The following is a 16,040-nucleotide window of genomic DNA, read 5'->3' as shown; positions in this document are numbered from 1 at the left end:
CTGAATGGGAGGTCTATGGTATCTTTTTTGGGAGGGGCAGACCACCAGCATTTCTCACCCCTTACCCAACTTTGTGCTACCAAGCCAGCTACAGAGTCCACCTCCCTAATCCACAGTGCTGCTTCTCAAACAGGATGAGATGGGCCACTCTCCAAGACATGCTGCCAGTTCCAGAACAGTGGCTCAGATATTTTGCCCAGGGAGAGAGGCAGGCCACAAAAACAGAGAGCTCCAAGGTTGGATCTGACATCTGAGAGAAAGTGGGGAAGATCAAGCCTAAGGATTTTCTTGAAAACAGTGGAGGCTTTGGTAATTACAAGGAGGCAGGTAACTCCATGAGAATAAGTAGGTAACCACAGACCAGCTAGCTTAACAGAGAGATTCAAGGAAAGAAACAGCTAAGAATAACTCTCTTGGGGTCAGAAAAATCTCAAAGGACTCACCTCAAAAAGCACCCAGGCATAGACCCAAATTAATTAGATCAGACTGGGAAGTAATTTTTGCTCCAGGACATTGTTGAAAACAATAGAGGAATCAGCTGGCAATTAGTGGAGCCTAATAACGGAGTGTTCACCATAGAGACAGAAAGCCTTCTAGAAAGATCAGGGAAGGAGAGGTGGAAAGCACTGTTAAACCCATTGCCATCTGAGGGTGACTGCACATGCCCAAAGCGTACCCTCTGAGGAGGAACAACAGAGGCTTCATACCATGGGGGATAAGCCAAATTACTAAAAAACAAGCAAACAAAAAAATAAGCTTTCCCTTATCAATATCTATAAGTCCTATAATACATTAAATATATGACACAGAATATCCAGTTTTAATCAAAAAAATTATGATATGCAAAGAAACAGAAAAGTGTCATTCATACACACAAAAAAGAGCAGGCCACAGAAACTACCCATGAGAGAGCCCAGATGATGAACTCAGTAAACAAAGACTTCAAAGTAGGTATTATAAATATGTTCAGAGGATTAAAGAAAATCACGCTTTAAGAAGTGAGGAATGGTATGATGATAATGTCTCATCAATAAAAAATATCAATAAAGAGATGGAACTCATAAAAAAAAGAACCAAATGAAAGTTCTGGAGACAAAAATTATATTACAGTAATGTATATGATAAATTCAACAGGGGACCTCACCAGTAGATTTGAAGTGGCAGAAGAAAGAACCCACAAACTTGAAGTTAGATTGATAGAGGTTATGAAATGTGAGAGGAGATAGAAATAAGATAAATGAACAGTTTCAAGGAAATGTATGTATGCCCATATAAATGTATGGGTGGGCCAGAAGAAAGAAAGAATAAGGAGCAGAAAAAAATAGTGCAAGAAACAATAGCTGAATCTTCCCAAGTTTAATAAAAACAATATTATTCTATACATCCAAGAAGCTCAATGAACTCAAACAGAATAAACACAAAGAGATCCATAGTCAGATAAAATAAAAATAGCCTAAGATTAAAAAAAAAAAAAGAGTATCTTGAAAATAATAGGAGAAAATTAATTGTTATGGGAAAAAGAACCCTAATAAGATTAACTGCTGACTTCTTATCAGGAACTACTGAGCCCAGAAGGGAGAAGGAAGATATACTCCAGGGGCTCAATAAAAAATATCTGTCCACCAAGAGTCTTATATCCAGCAAGAATATCTTCAAAATTAAAGAGGAAATTAATACATTGCTATGTAAACAAAATCGAGATAATTTGTTGCTAGCAGATCCAACTTATAAGAAATACTAAAGAAAGTTCTTTAGGATTAAAGCAAGTCATCACAGAGAGTTATTTGAAACCACATTAGAAAATAAAGAGCATTAGAAAAGGTAATTATTTTTTAAAATTTTTTATTTTCTAAAGATTTTATTTATTTATTTGACAGACAGAGATCACAAGTAGACAGAGAGGCAGGCAGGGGTTGGGAGGGAAGCAGGCTCCCCACTGAGTGGAGAGCCCAATGCGGGGCTCGATCCCAGGACCCTGGGATCATGACCTGAGCCGAAAGCAGAGGCCTTAACCCACTGAGGCACCCAGGTGCCCCAGTAAAGGTAATTATATTATCATAAAAGTATACATGCTTCTTACTTTTTCCTTAACTGATTTAAAAAGCAATCCTATAAAACAATATGTACACAATTGTATTATTTGGTCTACAGTATATAGAAATGCATTATGTTTGGCAGTAAGAGCGCTAAAGAGGTGGGCTGGAAAAAAGTTGGATTGATGTGATGATACCAGAGGGTAACTGGAATTCACAGGAAGAAATGAAGAGAACTGAAAATGTTAAGTGAGAAAGTTAATATAAAAAACTCTATGATTATACACTTGCTGTCTTTTCTTCTCTCAACTTTGTCAAAATACATAAAATTATATACAGTAGTTATGAAAATTATTGTACCATTTATGTGAAATGTATAACAATGATAGTTGTAAAAATAAGTAAGACAGACTAGAAATATACAGGAAGAATAATTTCTATATCTCTCTGGAATTTAGTTGGTATAAATATTTGATAGAATTTACCAGTGAAGAAACTGGGTCTGGTATTCTCTTTATTCTTTATGGGAAGGATTATGAATTAAGTTTCTTTTTTTTTTTTTTAAGATTTTATTTATTTATTTGACAGAGATCACAAGTAGGCAGAGAAGCAGGCAGAGAGGGGGGTGGGAAGCAGGCTCCCTGCTGAGCAGAGAGCCCGATGCGGGGCTCGATCCCAGGACCCTGAGATCATGACCTGAGCTGAAGGCAGAGGCTTTAACCCACCGAGCCACCCAGGCATCCCAGTTTCTTTTATTAATATAAAGCTATTTACGTTTTCTACTTCTCATACCAGTTTTATAGTTTGTGTCTTTCAAGGACAACATCAGATAATCAGTTGCCAAATTTATTAACGTAAAGTTGTTTGTGGGGCAGCTTGGTGGCTCAGTAAGTTAAGCGTCTGACTTTTGGTTTCAGCTCAGGTCATGATCTTGCGGTCATGAGGTGGAGCCCCACAACAGGCTCTATGCTCAGTGTAGTCTGTTTCAGATTCTCTCTCTCCTTTCCTCTCCCCCCACACCCCTCTTGCACACCCTCTGTCTCTAATAAATGAATCAATAAAAAATCTCCAAAAAATATAAATTTGTTCATTACATTTCATTACTGTCATGCTAATGTCTATAGATACAATAGTGATTTCCCTATTTGATCCCTAAAATTGGCAATTTGTACGTCATCATTTTTTTCTGGATCTATCTAGAGATATTTGTCCAGTTCATTAATGACTTCCAAAGAACCAACTTTTGCTTTCATTTTCTCTGTTTTTGTTCATTTTCTATTGATGCTTATTATTATCTTCATTATTTATTTTCTTCAGCTTCCACTGGATTTCATTTGCTTTGATTTCTTTAGCATCTTGAGGTAAAAAATGACACACTGGCATTGAACCTTTCTTCTTCTCTAAAATAAGCATTGAAAGGAAGTATAAATGTCCATCTAGCCACTGCCTAACTGAATCTCAGAACTTTGATATGTCATGTTTCCATTACCATTTCAAACTATTTTCTCATTTTCCTTAAAATTTCCTCTCTGAGCTAAGGGTTACTTTTGAAGTACATGGTCTAATTTCCAAATATTTGGGAGTTTTTCTGATATCTTCATTTTTAATTTAATTCTCTTATGGTCAGGCAATATACTTGTCATGATTTCACTATTTTTAAATTTGTTGAGATTTGTTTCATAGTCCAGAAAACTCAAGTGTTCTTTGTTATACTGATTTTCTATTTATTCTTTAAATTACTGGGGATAGAATGTTGAATTTTCTATCTAACGTTGTGAATATATTGGGCTCCCTGCTTGGCAGGGAATCTTCTTCTTCACCTCCCTCTCCCTCCCTCCCTCCCTCCCTCTCTCTCTCTCTCTCTTTCAAATAAATAAATACATCTAACGGAATATGTCCATTTCTTTTTTCAATTCTAATAGTTTCATGTATTTTAAAGCCTTGTTATTGAGTACATATTAAAGCTTAAGTACATTTGACTTTCTTTTGTTTTTAACTTGTCTATCATCCCTCCCCCTCTATCTCTGTTTCTCTGTATACTTAAAGTGTTTGTATTTGGTCTTGCTTTTCATCCAATTTGACCATTTCTGCCTTTGAAATGTAGAGTTTAGACTATTTCCATTTAATGTAATTACAAATCAGGTTAGGCTTAAGTCTACCATTTCCTATTTTTTTCTCTTTCTTTTAATCTTCTTTTCCTATTTTCCTACTTTCTCTGGTTTGAATGTTTGTAGTATTCCATTTTATCCTCTATTGGCCTATTAGCTATACTTACTCATTTTATTTTATTTTTTTGTGCTTGCTTTAGTGTTTCCAATATGCCTCTTTAACTTATTACAGTCCCCTTAAAATAATATTACAGTAGTTCACACATAATGTAAAACTCTTAAAACTATATATTTCCATTTTTCCTCTGCCGTCTTTGTTATTTTTGCCATACATTTTAGTTATACATGCTAAAACCCCCAAAATATGTAGCTAAAATTGTGGATTTAACTCATGATTTCTCTTTTAGAAATACTTAAATGATACTATTAAAAATATTTTTAATATAAAATAAAAAGTTTCTTATTTATCCTTCTATTTACCACTACTGGTATTTTTCTTTTCTTTTTGTAGATCTGAGTTTCCATCTTTTTTTAAAGATTTTATTTGCTTGTTCGAGAGAAAGAGAGTGTGCACAACTGGGAGTAGAGTAGAGGAAGGGCAGAAGGAGAGAGAGAAGCAGGCTCCCCACTGAACAGGAAGCCTGATGTGGGGCTCCATCCCAGCACCCCAGGATCATGACCTGAGCCAAAGGCAGACACCAACGAAGTGAGCCATGCAGGCACCCCTCTGAGTTTCCACCTAAAATCATTTTCCTTCAGCCTGAAAGTATTTCTTTGACATTTTCTATAGTACATGTCTCTGGTGGTAAATTCTTGTCCTTTGATGAAAATGCCTGTCCTTATTTTGCCTTCATTTATGAGTAACATTTTCACTGTACACAGAAATGTTGAGAGCGCTTTTTTCCCCCATTGCTTTAGAGATACCATTCCACTGTATTGGTTGTCAGTAGCAACTCTTACCTTTGACTCCTCAATGTAATGAAATCTTTTTCCCTCTTGGTGCTTTTATATATTTTTCTTCGTTTTTAGTGTTTGACATCTTGATGATGGCATATCTTCATGTAATTTTGTTTCTCCTACAATGGAGATTCTGGGCTTCTCGCATCTACAGTTTCTCAGTGTTCACAAAATTCAGAAAGATTTCAGCCATTACCTCCCCCAACCCTCACTCCTGTTTTCAGACTGCAATTACATGTAGCTTAGAATACTAGGTAATGTCCTGTAGGTCACAGGGTCTTTTTATCTCCCCCTTTCATTTTTTCTATCTGGTCAGTCAGGACAGCTTTTATTTTCATGTCTTCAAGTTCACTGATTTTCACTTCCACACACTTTACTTCTAATCTGCTGTTAAACTCAATATTATATATTTTTCACTACTGATATATTTTTCAGTTCTAGCAGTTACATTTAGTTCTTTTCTGTAGTTTCCCTTTCGACATCATGTTCAGGTTTTCCTTGAAATTCTTGAACTTATTCGTAATATCTGTTTTAAAATTCTTACCTCCTAATTCATCAACTTTGTTATTTCTGGGTCTGTTCCTATTGACTAATTTTTCTTCTGAAAAATCTGAATCTTCTGGAATCTTCTGAAAAACCACATTTTCCTGCTTCTTTATATATTGAGTAATTTTTTACTGGATACTAGATTTTATTAATTTTATATTTGAATTCCTAGATTCTGCTGTCTTCCATTAATGAATGCTGAGTTTTGTTCTGGCATACAATTAATTTACTTATGGACCAATGTGAACCTTTCAAGCCTTGTTTTTGAACTTTTTATGGGTATGCCTAGGGTAGCTCTTATTCTAGGGCTAAACTAGCCTTTCCTCTAATGCATAAGCTTTCAAGGGGTTTACTAAATGTCTCAGGTGTTTCACAAAGTTTCTCCATTTTGGTTGGTCAGAACTCAAGTATCTCTCAACCCTGCACAAACTCTGGTAGTTGTTCAGATTACAACTTTTCAGTAATTCTCTCCCTGATCTTTTACCCAACTACCTGAAATCTTGCTCCATATATAACCAGCTTGGTTTTCGGTCAAATACCTCTTTGCACATTTCTGAAGCTTTCTTTCTGCTTATCATCTCTTTGCAAGACTCAGCCACATCTGCTTTTCCAGTCTTTTCAGTTCTGCAAGATTACACTGACCTCCATGGGAATGCCCTCCTAGAGCCTGTGGTCTGGAAACTGGCTCCCAGAATAAAGCTGAGGTGATTGTAGAACTCCCCTTATTTATCTCCTTTACCAATGTCATAGTCCTGAGCTTTTTTTCAATGTTTGAAAAGTGTTTCATATATAAAAATATATTTTATTCAGTTCTCTAGGTATTTGTGGTATAAAAACATGAAGACAGAAGTTATTATCGAGGCCAGAAGCAGAAGTCCAGGATTATTTTTATGTACTCTGAAATTTGAGAACCTCTGACAGTGTTTTCTGAACTTTTTTTTTTTTAAGATTTTATTTATTTATTTGACAGACAGAGATCACAAGTAGGCAGAGAGGCAGACAGAGAGAGAGAAGAGGAAGCAGGCTCCCTGCTGAGCAGAGAACCCAATGCGGGGCTCAATCCCAGGACCCTGGGATCATGACCTGAGCCGAAGGCAGAGGCTTTAACCCACTGAGCCACCCAGGCGCCCCATGAACTTTCTTTTGATAAGAATCACTTTAGTACTTGTTATAAAAAGCAGTTTCCAAAAGCTCATTCTCAGAGTGATGCTTATCATCAGAGTATTGGAGGAAATATTAAAAAATAAAAGTAACCAATTATCCTTTCTTTCTCAGGGGGCAGATTAAAATGTTACCTACTCAAATAGGCTTTCTTTGACTTGTCTCTTCAAAAAAAGTCTTCTCTTTAATTATTAACACCTCGTTTATATTCTTCATAGCACTAACAAAAATGTATAATCATTTAATTAGTTTATTTAGCCTATGTTGTCTTTCTCCAACATTAGACTATAAGCACCATGATGACAGCATTTTTCTGGTTCTCTATTGGATACCGCAAACCTACCAAAAGAGAAAGGGGCACTAATAGGTATAGATCATTGTAACTTGGGCCTGGCCCAAAGTAACAGTATACCTATGGAATTAACAAATGACTGTATGAGAAAACTTAAGTTCTATACACTAACGCACACACACCTACACACATACCAAATAACAGAAGGGCATCTTTTCACATGGTCTGGAAAGTACCTCTTCAAAGTGTGGATGTCTGATTAATTTCAACAAAATAATGTACCAAATTCTGCATTCCAATAAAATACTGATATAATATAAATTAGAATGGCACTATCACCTAATAGATGTTTCCTAATGGGTAGTGTCTAACATCAGTTTTCACATTACTTTTCTAATGTGTACGTTAGAAGCAGTATTTTTCAAGGTATCATTGACACATAATATAACTGACTCATTTAAATATGCAGTATGATGTTGTTTGGTAATTTGTATACAATCACGTAACTACTAAATCAAGATATAAAACAATTCCCTCATCCTAAAAGGTTTCAAAATTCTTAGAAAAATGCCATAAAATTCTGGTAAAGTTAGAAATAAGAAATCTATGATAAAAAACAATCAAAAGAAAAGAACTTAGCAGAAATATTTTAGTGGCTGATAAAAATATACTGATTTGCCAAGTGGCAAAATATCTCTGGTGACCTCATGCTTTTCCCCCCTGAAATAATACTACAGATTTCAGTCCCACTCAAAGAGCAGATGCTTTTGCAATCACTGGAGTACCATTAGGGAAGAAAGACATACAAGTGTGGTATTTATTATTTATATATTTCCTGCGTTAAGAGAGGGTGAAGAAGTTTAGACTTTTAGACTGCTTTTTCCATCTTGCCCTTTAAATAAAAAAATAAAATGGAAAGACTCTAGGTAATTTGCTGTCTGTTCTGTTGCAAGCACACCAAATAAGAGGTTTTTATAGGAGAGCGGGAAGGGTTGTTCCAGCCCTAAGAACATGAAAGGAATCATCCTGTCAGCTGGCTACTCCACTGCAATTGAGCACGGCTAAAGGAAGGAAGGAACAATGCTGTGTCATTAGGACAATTCAGCCAAGCTTCCCACTCCTGCCCCGCTTTTCCCTGACCCCTCCCACACCCACAAACCCGCAGTGGCTTTGTCACCCGGTCTGTGTACATGTTCTCTCCAACACGGTAACATTAAAGGGTTAACTGGGCGAATACAAACCACTTGTTCGTGGTGACTCACGTTCTTTCCATCAGCCTATGCTTTCTTTCCTCATGACAAGTTTTATCTTACCGACCAGAGGGAAGTGTAAAAACAATGCATGAGAATCAGAGTAGTATTTATTGTCTATGAAAACTGTGTTTCCCTGAAATGTGCCTTTATGACTAGTTATTGAATTTTTGTGCTTCCCAATACTACCTGTAATTTCTAGTCTTCGATCTCTTGAAAGGGATATAATTTTTTAAAGAGAAAAACCGCTATAATTGGAAAGCAATGGGAGAAAGCGATGTCACTGTTAAGAATGAACAAATCAGGACGGATTCAGATAACTCACAGAATGCAATCCGTAGCACCACCGGGAAAGGAGCAATTATAGCTAAAATGGGATTATAAAGGGAGGGGTCTCTCCACAGAAAGGTGTCTGAACTCTGATTTTTTACTCCATTATGGCAGAGGGCACACTAAGCAAAAAGGCCCTGGGACAGAAGGCTGGATTCCTTACCTCCTTAAAATGTGGCTCTTCTTCCAACCAAGAAGGGGGTAATTATTGTTAAATCTCAGTTCCCTTTGTGTCCATCAGTAGCAAATGCTTAATACCAGACTGATTTAACTCAATTTTGACTCATCGTTTTTAGCCTCCTGGGTCAGTGATAAACATATGCAGAAAGCTGACCATCTCCCACCCTCTGTCTCCACTACTGAGGCTCAGAATAGACACTAGCGTACAAAGCACAAAGACAAAAAGAGGTATCTACATTTTACTAAGCAGGTCAGTCAAGAAATATGGTAATAATAAGTAGACACGAATATATGTATGGTATTTTAAAATGGGATATAAGTAAAAAAAAATATTAGGTACTGCCTTTACACCTACATCATTAGAAAAACCGAAAATACTAAGTGACAATAAAAAGCCCCATAGACATTCTATCGGTTCCCACAGCAGAAAACTTTCCACCCCATCTGTTATTGGACAGTTCCATTTCAAATATGCAACTAGAATTTCAGAGGGCTAGCAGCTAGCGCTCTTTTCCTAAATCTGGGCAACAATTAGCCCATCTGAAAGTGAAAGTACAGAACTGAGAAGGAAATAATTCCCAAACAGGGCTCTGTGTATTATTAATGCTCAAAAACTTAATAAAACAAAATGAAAGGAAAGTACAAAGGGAAAATACAGGAAAGAGAAAAATTGTATCAAACTGAAAGAAATAATTCAAGAATCACAACTAAATAATGGAGAAAAGAGGCCCGTAAGATTGGAGTAGGTCTTATTTTTCTTATTTGGATTGAAGTATAAATAAAATGATTTTTCATGGTGAAATATCACCAAGCAGGAGTTTGTCCAAGCTGGGACGGCCTCCCCACATGCCAGGCTGACAATGAGGGGTGTCTCCAATCACTCACCCCCCCAGAGGACACCACCTTCTTGAAGCAGATTTACGCCAGAAGCCCATCACTGTTAACATGACTCTGGGGGAATATCACAGCCTCTCCCTGGCCACTCTTTGGTTATCCTCGTGCAAAATAATTTATTTGGGCTTTGTTACAATAAGAGGTATAATTAGCAGTCATTTTGTAGAATAAGGTATTGATGCCACAAGCCAATTTTCTGAAAGCGTGGTACTACAGCACCTGTACCGTTCATGTTTATAAATCAGGTAATTGTACATCAAGCCACTTCAGTGTGTATGTAATTAGTCTAATTTACATATGTAAATCAATTATCTTATACACAGTTTGCCAACTTCTTGCTTTCCTTTATTTTTCCCCTCATGTTGCAAGCTCAGATAGATCAGATTTCCAAAATACCATTTTAACAATCAGTTTTTTTTTCCTCAAGCCATTTAGGGATATTTCCAATTCCTCCATCTGATAATAAAACACAAAGTTCAATGAAACTGTTAAGTCTCTGCTGATTCATTATATCAGGAAGCTGCTTTACTTGTACTGGATGTCCCAAACCCTTTTAATCAATCTTTTCTGCTCTCACAAAAGAACATTTCACTATGCTCAGGTGTCTCCAACTCTCACCTAATTTCAAGTGACAATACTGAGAAATGACAATATAATTAGAATACAGATTTGATAGGCATAAAAGACAATGACTGATCTCATTCAGTTTTTTTGAACTCTGGGCAATACATTTACCCTTGCCATTTAGGCCTACCTGACTCTCCATTGAAATGCTACTCTACCAGTGATTCCACATTGGAAAAAAATTGAAGATGCATCACTGAAAATGTTTTGAAGGATAAAGATACAGAATTTTATTCAAGACCACATTAAGGATCTGCACAGCATTAGATCTCAAATATGAACAAAAACATGAAATAAACTTTGAAAATTCTCCATTTATTTTAGAGAAAATGTTTTAAGTTCATAATGTACATTCTATTACTTAAGTAAAGTTTAGATGACTACAAGTTTTGCTTCATTTTAATATGTGACTTAACTACAACTATAAAGTGATCTTAATGGAGAAAAACAAAGTAATTCTCAAATGATAATACACTGCCTATTTTTTAAAGAACAAAACCGGTTATTTAAAAAATTTTTAAATTTCCATAAAATAATGTAATACACAGTTTTAGATTCTGAAAGGGTACTTGAAAACACTTTCAGATTTCTGGAAGGAATTAAAAGAATTAAAAGTGGTTGATGAAACATGTAAATGTATTTCCTCTCACTCATTTATCTCCATTAAAATGCTAGTAAGGGAATCAAAAAGTATAAACCACAAGAAAAAAGAGAACAGAAAAAGAGAGAGCAGTAGATAAAAGATTTCAACAAAACTTTTCAATATGGAAAGACTGAGTGGTGATGACTGATTTGGTAATGAGGGAAGCCACAAAATAAAGCACTAGGTGAGAACTATTTTGTGGTTACCTGTGCACATCAACCTAGGAGTTGGGAAGGGAGGGGCAGAAAACAAGGGATCCTTTGGAAGTGTCTACTCAAAAGACTTGACACCCTCTTATCTCACATACAAAATATCAACAACCAGGAGCCTGTCCCAGCACTCCTCACATACTTACACATTCAGGCAAGAGACTGGAGGTTTTATTCCCTAGAGAAACTGAAGGGACTCAAGATTTGGTGGCATCAGTACAATGGATAATGAGAAGAAGGTGTATGAAACAGGGAAGTGAGCTTGGAAAGGGGAGGCCAAAGGATTCAGGGAATGGTGGGTTCCATGTAAGTGACCAGCAGAGACACCAGAGAGCTCGGTCTGATATGTGGCAGAACTCCACTGTGGAGCAGGATGACATAGGGTTCCAGAAGAATGAAAGCTAAAACTCAGAACACAGATTATAAAATGAAGGAATAGAGAACCTCAGCCATGTATTTCCAGATACACTTCATAAGCACAGAGCTGCTCAGGAGAAGGAGGCACCACTAACCGAATCGGCATTCCTACTGCTCTGTATTACAAGCCTTTTGGTTCTCCTTGCTTTTTGTTAACCAGGTGAATGTATTTATTTTGCAAAGAGTAAAAATGATTAAGTCTATCTGAAATTATGTTGAGTGAAAAAATAGGATAAGTTCATAAATAATACCGCCAATCATTTTAAACATACCAAAAAAAAAAAAAGATGAAGGAAATATGTTAAATGTTGACAGTGGTTCTTTTTATAGTTTCAAGCATTTTCTACAATGATCAGCTATTTAAAATCATTTAAAGAATTATTTAAAAGGCGTAATAGAAAAAATATAAAGTATGAAAACCGTACAATTTATAAGTGTGTCACTGCAGAAAAAAACAACAAAACTTTCTGAAAGAAATACAATAATCAAATGATAATAAAATCATAATGAACATAATAAATATATATTATTACAGTGAACCAATGAAGGTTTTCCTAGTCCTGAGTTTGATAAAAGCAACTATTTAAAACACTTGTGAATTTTACCAGAATTAATGATTACCTCACTTTAATAATATTCAATGAAAATTAGAAAAACTACATTCTTTTAGGACAGTTACCTTACTTAACAGGGCACCTTCCTGTATGTATTCCTGCATCAGAGAGAACCCACTCCTAGGAGACTACAGCTTCCCTTTGGGGACTTACTTAGTATTCAACACCATTTCTGATAATGGTTTTTTTCCCCCGTAAATGTAAATACCTGGTTCTATAGTTTATGACATTAGTATTCAATGAGGGCAGGAAAAAAAAAAATCACAGCTTTCCATTTTTGTCTAATGAAGCCTCACTTACATTAATTTTCTCTCGTACCCTAGCACCTGGCACAGAGCCTCTGTCACGTGTTAGCTGAGCAAAATACGGATGAATAAATCAATATTTTAATGAAGTCCCTTTCCAGCTTGTTCTTCTGCAAGGCAAAGAACCCCTGTTTCTTGAGTCTTTTATTGTGGAGATGTTTCCTCTTAGTCGTTAATAGTCTTTGTGGCTTTTCTTTAATTTCCTAATGTGTCCTAAAAGGACAAGGCCAGAACGGGGCACAACATTCTGCTAAGCCTGAGACCAGTTAGGAACAAATTAAAGGAAGGGTTTCCTGGTGTCCATGTTACATAAACATTCAGTCATCCCAAGGCTACACTGTAAATTTCCACACAGAGAATAATGTTGAAACACTCACCTCAAGAACCAACCACAACTTGTCTCCATTTATTTTATCCTTCTTAAAGTACATCCCATAGAATCTGACCACATTGGGGTGGTCGGAAAGCGTCTTTAAGATGTTATACTCTGCTTCAATCTCTTCGTCAATGTCCTAGTTTCAAAAAGTCAAAGGAAGAAAACCATGAGAAAAACATGAATTACGTCAAAGAGACACATTAGAGACCGCCAAATAGAGAATTTAATTTTGTCAAAGCAAGGTTATAATAATGGCTTTTATTGTGCTCAATAGTACACATTAAAATTTCTCATGCCATTATGTAAGGGGAGAGATTGTGATTTTCCTGCTAATCAAATACATCTCTAATCATGTTAATTTCACTGAGTTAAAAAGGGACAAATAAAAGACTATTTTTGTATGCAATTAGGAAGAAACATACATGAAGAAGGATTCCAAAGGATATTCCTTTCTTTGCAGCGTTACCTTTGTTTCTGTGGCAAAGCCACTGATTTGAAATAAAAACTTTTAGGTGGTTCATTTGGTGCCTTGGAAATAGACAATATATAGAAGTTTTCAAAAAGTAGTCATACAAGCAATAAATGCCTATCTTTCTGAAAAAGTAAAATAAAGTTACACATAAGATGCCATTTCGCAGGCTCAGTCGCCAGAAGTAGAACAGGTTGCTACCCTTGCCAACAAAGATGCAAGATAAACACTTAGTCATGTTTGTAGAAAACTACAACCCATGAAAGGACTCAAGAGTAGTAATAAGAGAAAGGCTTCGAACACTGTTTTTACAGCAACATTTAGTGTCCACATTGTTTTATGACAAAATCATGTAATCATAGAGCCGGAAAGAATTATAGACCAGAGCTCTAATTTGAAAAAAAGAAGTAAAGCTCAGAGAGGTTGGTCACAGAGCTGGTTAGTGTAAAATCAGGACTAGCTTGCAAGTCCCCTGCCTCCTTCTTTCTAATCCCATTCATTGTATCTCGTATCAAAAGTTATAATAGACTCTCTTACTTAAGAAAAAGCCACTCTATAAAATGCTTGGGATGCATTTAAATTTATTTCACAAAGATTATAATCTCTTGTTTATAAATCTTTTTTATTTGGCTTGTGACATTATGAAGGAAGAGGAAATCGATAATTCTGAGGAAAAACATACATGTACTATGACAAGAATAAAAGCAGCAAAAGAGCCAATTTCATAACAGAGTTATAAAACCAATATATTTTATTAAAGCAATAGAACAAAACATGATTTTAAAGGTTCATAGGATATGAAACAGGAGTAAATTATAAAAGAACAATGTCCACATGTATTCATAATCCATTTGTCCTTCTCCGTTAAGAAGTGGAGGAATGGGAGAGACACGCTGGTTATGGCACCAGACATGGGATCCGGCTGGAGCCCTTTCTCTTGCCATCATGAACCCCAACCTATACTTGCAAAGACCAGAGGAGATAGGTACAGTCACTCTGGTACAGCTTCATTTGTATTTGTGTCTCTCTTCCTTCAGTTTAAATGGTAAGGACTGTCTGGGTGGCTCAATTGGTTAAGCATCTGCTTTTGGCTCAGGTCATGATCTGGGGTCCTGCGATAGAACTCCATGTCAGACTCCCTGCTCAGTGGGGTGTTTCCTTCTCCCTTTGCCCCTCCCCCCACCCTTAATCCCGCTCATGCTCGCTCTCTCTCTCTCTTTCAAATAAACAAATAAACAAAATCTTTTAAAAAATGGTGAGAACTTTCCAATAGGGGAATATGAAAACATTCAGCATCAGTTAAGTCTGGACATAGCTCTCTCTTTTTCTTCCCCCAGCGTATGTAATTTATTGCTTGAAAATGAACCCCTACTCTCCCTCTCCTCTTCTCAAAATAATATGAAACGCTGTAGTTATAATGGGTTTAGTAGGAATAAACAATCAAAAACAGAAAGTGCAATCCTGGAGACCTTTTGCAGAGTCCTACAGTTTGTTAGTGAAAGAGCTATGACAAGGACCAGGAGTCCCATGTTCTTCCCAAACATATCACGTCACCCCATCATGTGTGCAAGGGTCAGGTAACTGGAGAAACTGCTCTCAATAGAAGTTCGGGGATTATGGGATCACTGACCTCCTTCTGGCTCACCCAAGTGCTGCGGGGGAGCTACATATTTCCCAGGAGCTGAAAATGTTCCAAAACAGCCAGTTCTCATTCCCAGAAAAAAAAAAAAAAAGGGCGGGAGGGGAACTCATCAACTTCTTTACACTCTTCAAGGCCCCCCCCCCAAAAAAAGCCTAGGAAGATTCCCTTATCACAACTGCTATTCCAAAAAAAGCAAAAAGAGTACCCCTACTGGGGCATCACTTACAGAGGCCAAAAGACTACACATGAAATTTCAGCTCTTCACAAGGAAACTGACCCTGATTATAAGGGAATACCATTCCTGCTTTGGAAACATTTCAGCAAACCTGAAAATTAATTTCCTATCTCTGAGAGAAATATAATTTAACATAAAATATTTCTGGGTTAGCTTAAGAGATAGTCTGCCTGAAGCCTCAATAAAAGCAGGAAGAAAAAGAGATCTGGCCAAGATGACATCTGAGAATGACTTCTAGACCCTTGAGCCTGTTCTTACAAACTTTTTGAAATCTAAAATAACATTAAATCAACTGATGAGCTATTAAGAGCTGTATTTATTCATTTACTTATTTGTATTACATGTCTGTTCAATTAAATATTTATTGGTCCCTACTGCATGTGTTAAGTGTATAAACAAGAAAAACCTAACAAACAGACTTTTTTTTTTTTTTACATTTTCTTCAACAGCAATTGACATTGTGACAAATCAATTAAGTTTCTATAGACTTTTTAACTCTTTAGTACAAATGAAAACAAAGTTAATTCGCAGGAAAAAACTGAAAAATAATGTGACATACATGAATCGGGTCCAGAATTTTCACTGCTGCTTTTTGGCCATTTTTCTTATTCAGCACTTTAAAAACTTTCCCGTAAGTTCCTTTGCCAATTGTTTCGGTGATTTCCCATGTATCAGAAGGATCAGGAAAGTTATCAAAGATGATTGTTTTTCCAGTTAATGGAAGCATCTCACAAGTCTAAATCCCTAGAGAGAAA

At 36.3% G+C, this 16,040-nt stretch overlaps 1 protein-coding gene across 1 annotated transcript in view; it reads right to left on the bottom strand.

The window, feature by feature from the left end:
• Positions 1-16,040, bottom strand: part of MYO3A (myosin IIIA) — a 231,609-nt gene that overhangs the window by 200,583 nt on the left and 14,986 nt on the right. The window contains exons 3-4 of the mRNA XM_032848954.1: positions 15,845-16,029; positions 12,941-13,075 (exon numbers count right to left, since the gene is read on the bottom strand). Coding sequence (XP_032704845.1) covers positions 12,941-13,075; positions 15,845-16,012 — 303 coding nt within the window. The 5' untranslated portion in view covers positions 16,013-16,029. The remainder of the gene's footprint in view (positions 1-12,940; positions 13,076-15,844; positions 16,030-16,040) is intronic.

The sequence above is a fragment of the Lontra canadensis genome, unplaced genomic scaffold (genome assembly GCF_010015895.1).
Source record: "Lontra canadensis isolate GAN:19392208 unplaced genomic scaffold, GSC_riverotter_1.0 scaffold215, whole genome shotgun sequence".
Taxonomy (NCBI): Eukaryota; Metazoa; Chordata; class Mammalia; order Carnivora; family Mustelidae; genus Lontra; species Lontra canadensis.
The sequence above is the reverse complement of the archived record's forward strand: the minus strand, read 5'-3'. Positions and strand labels throughout refer to the sequence as shown.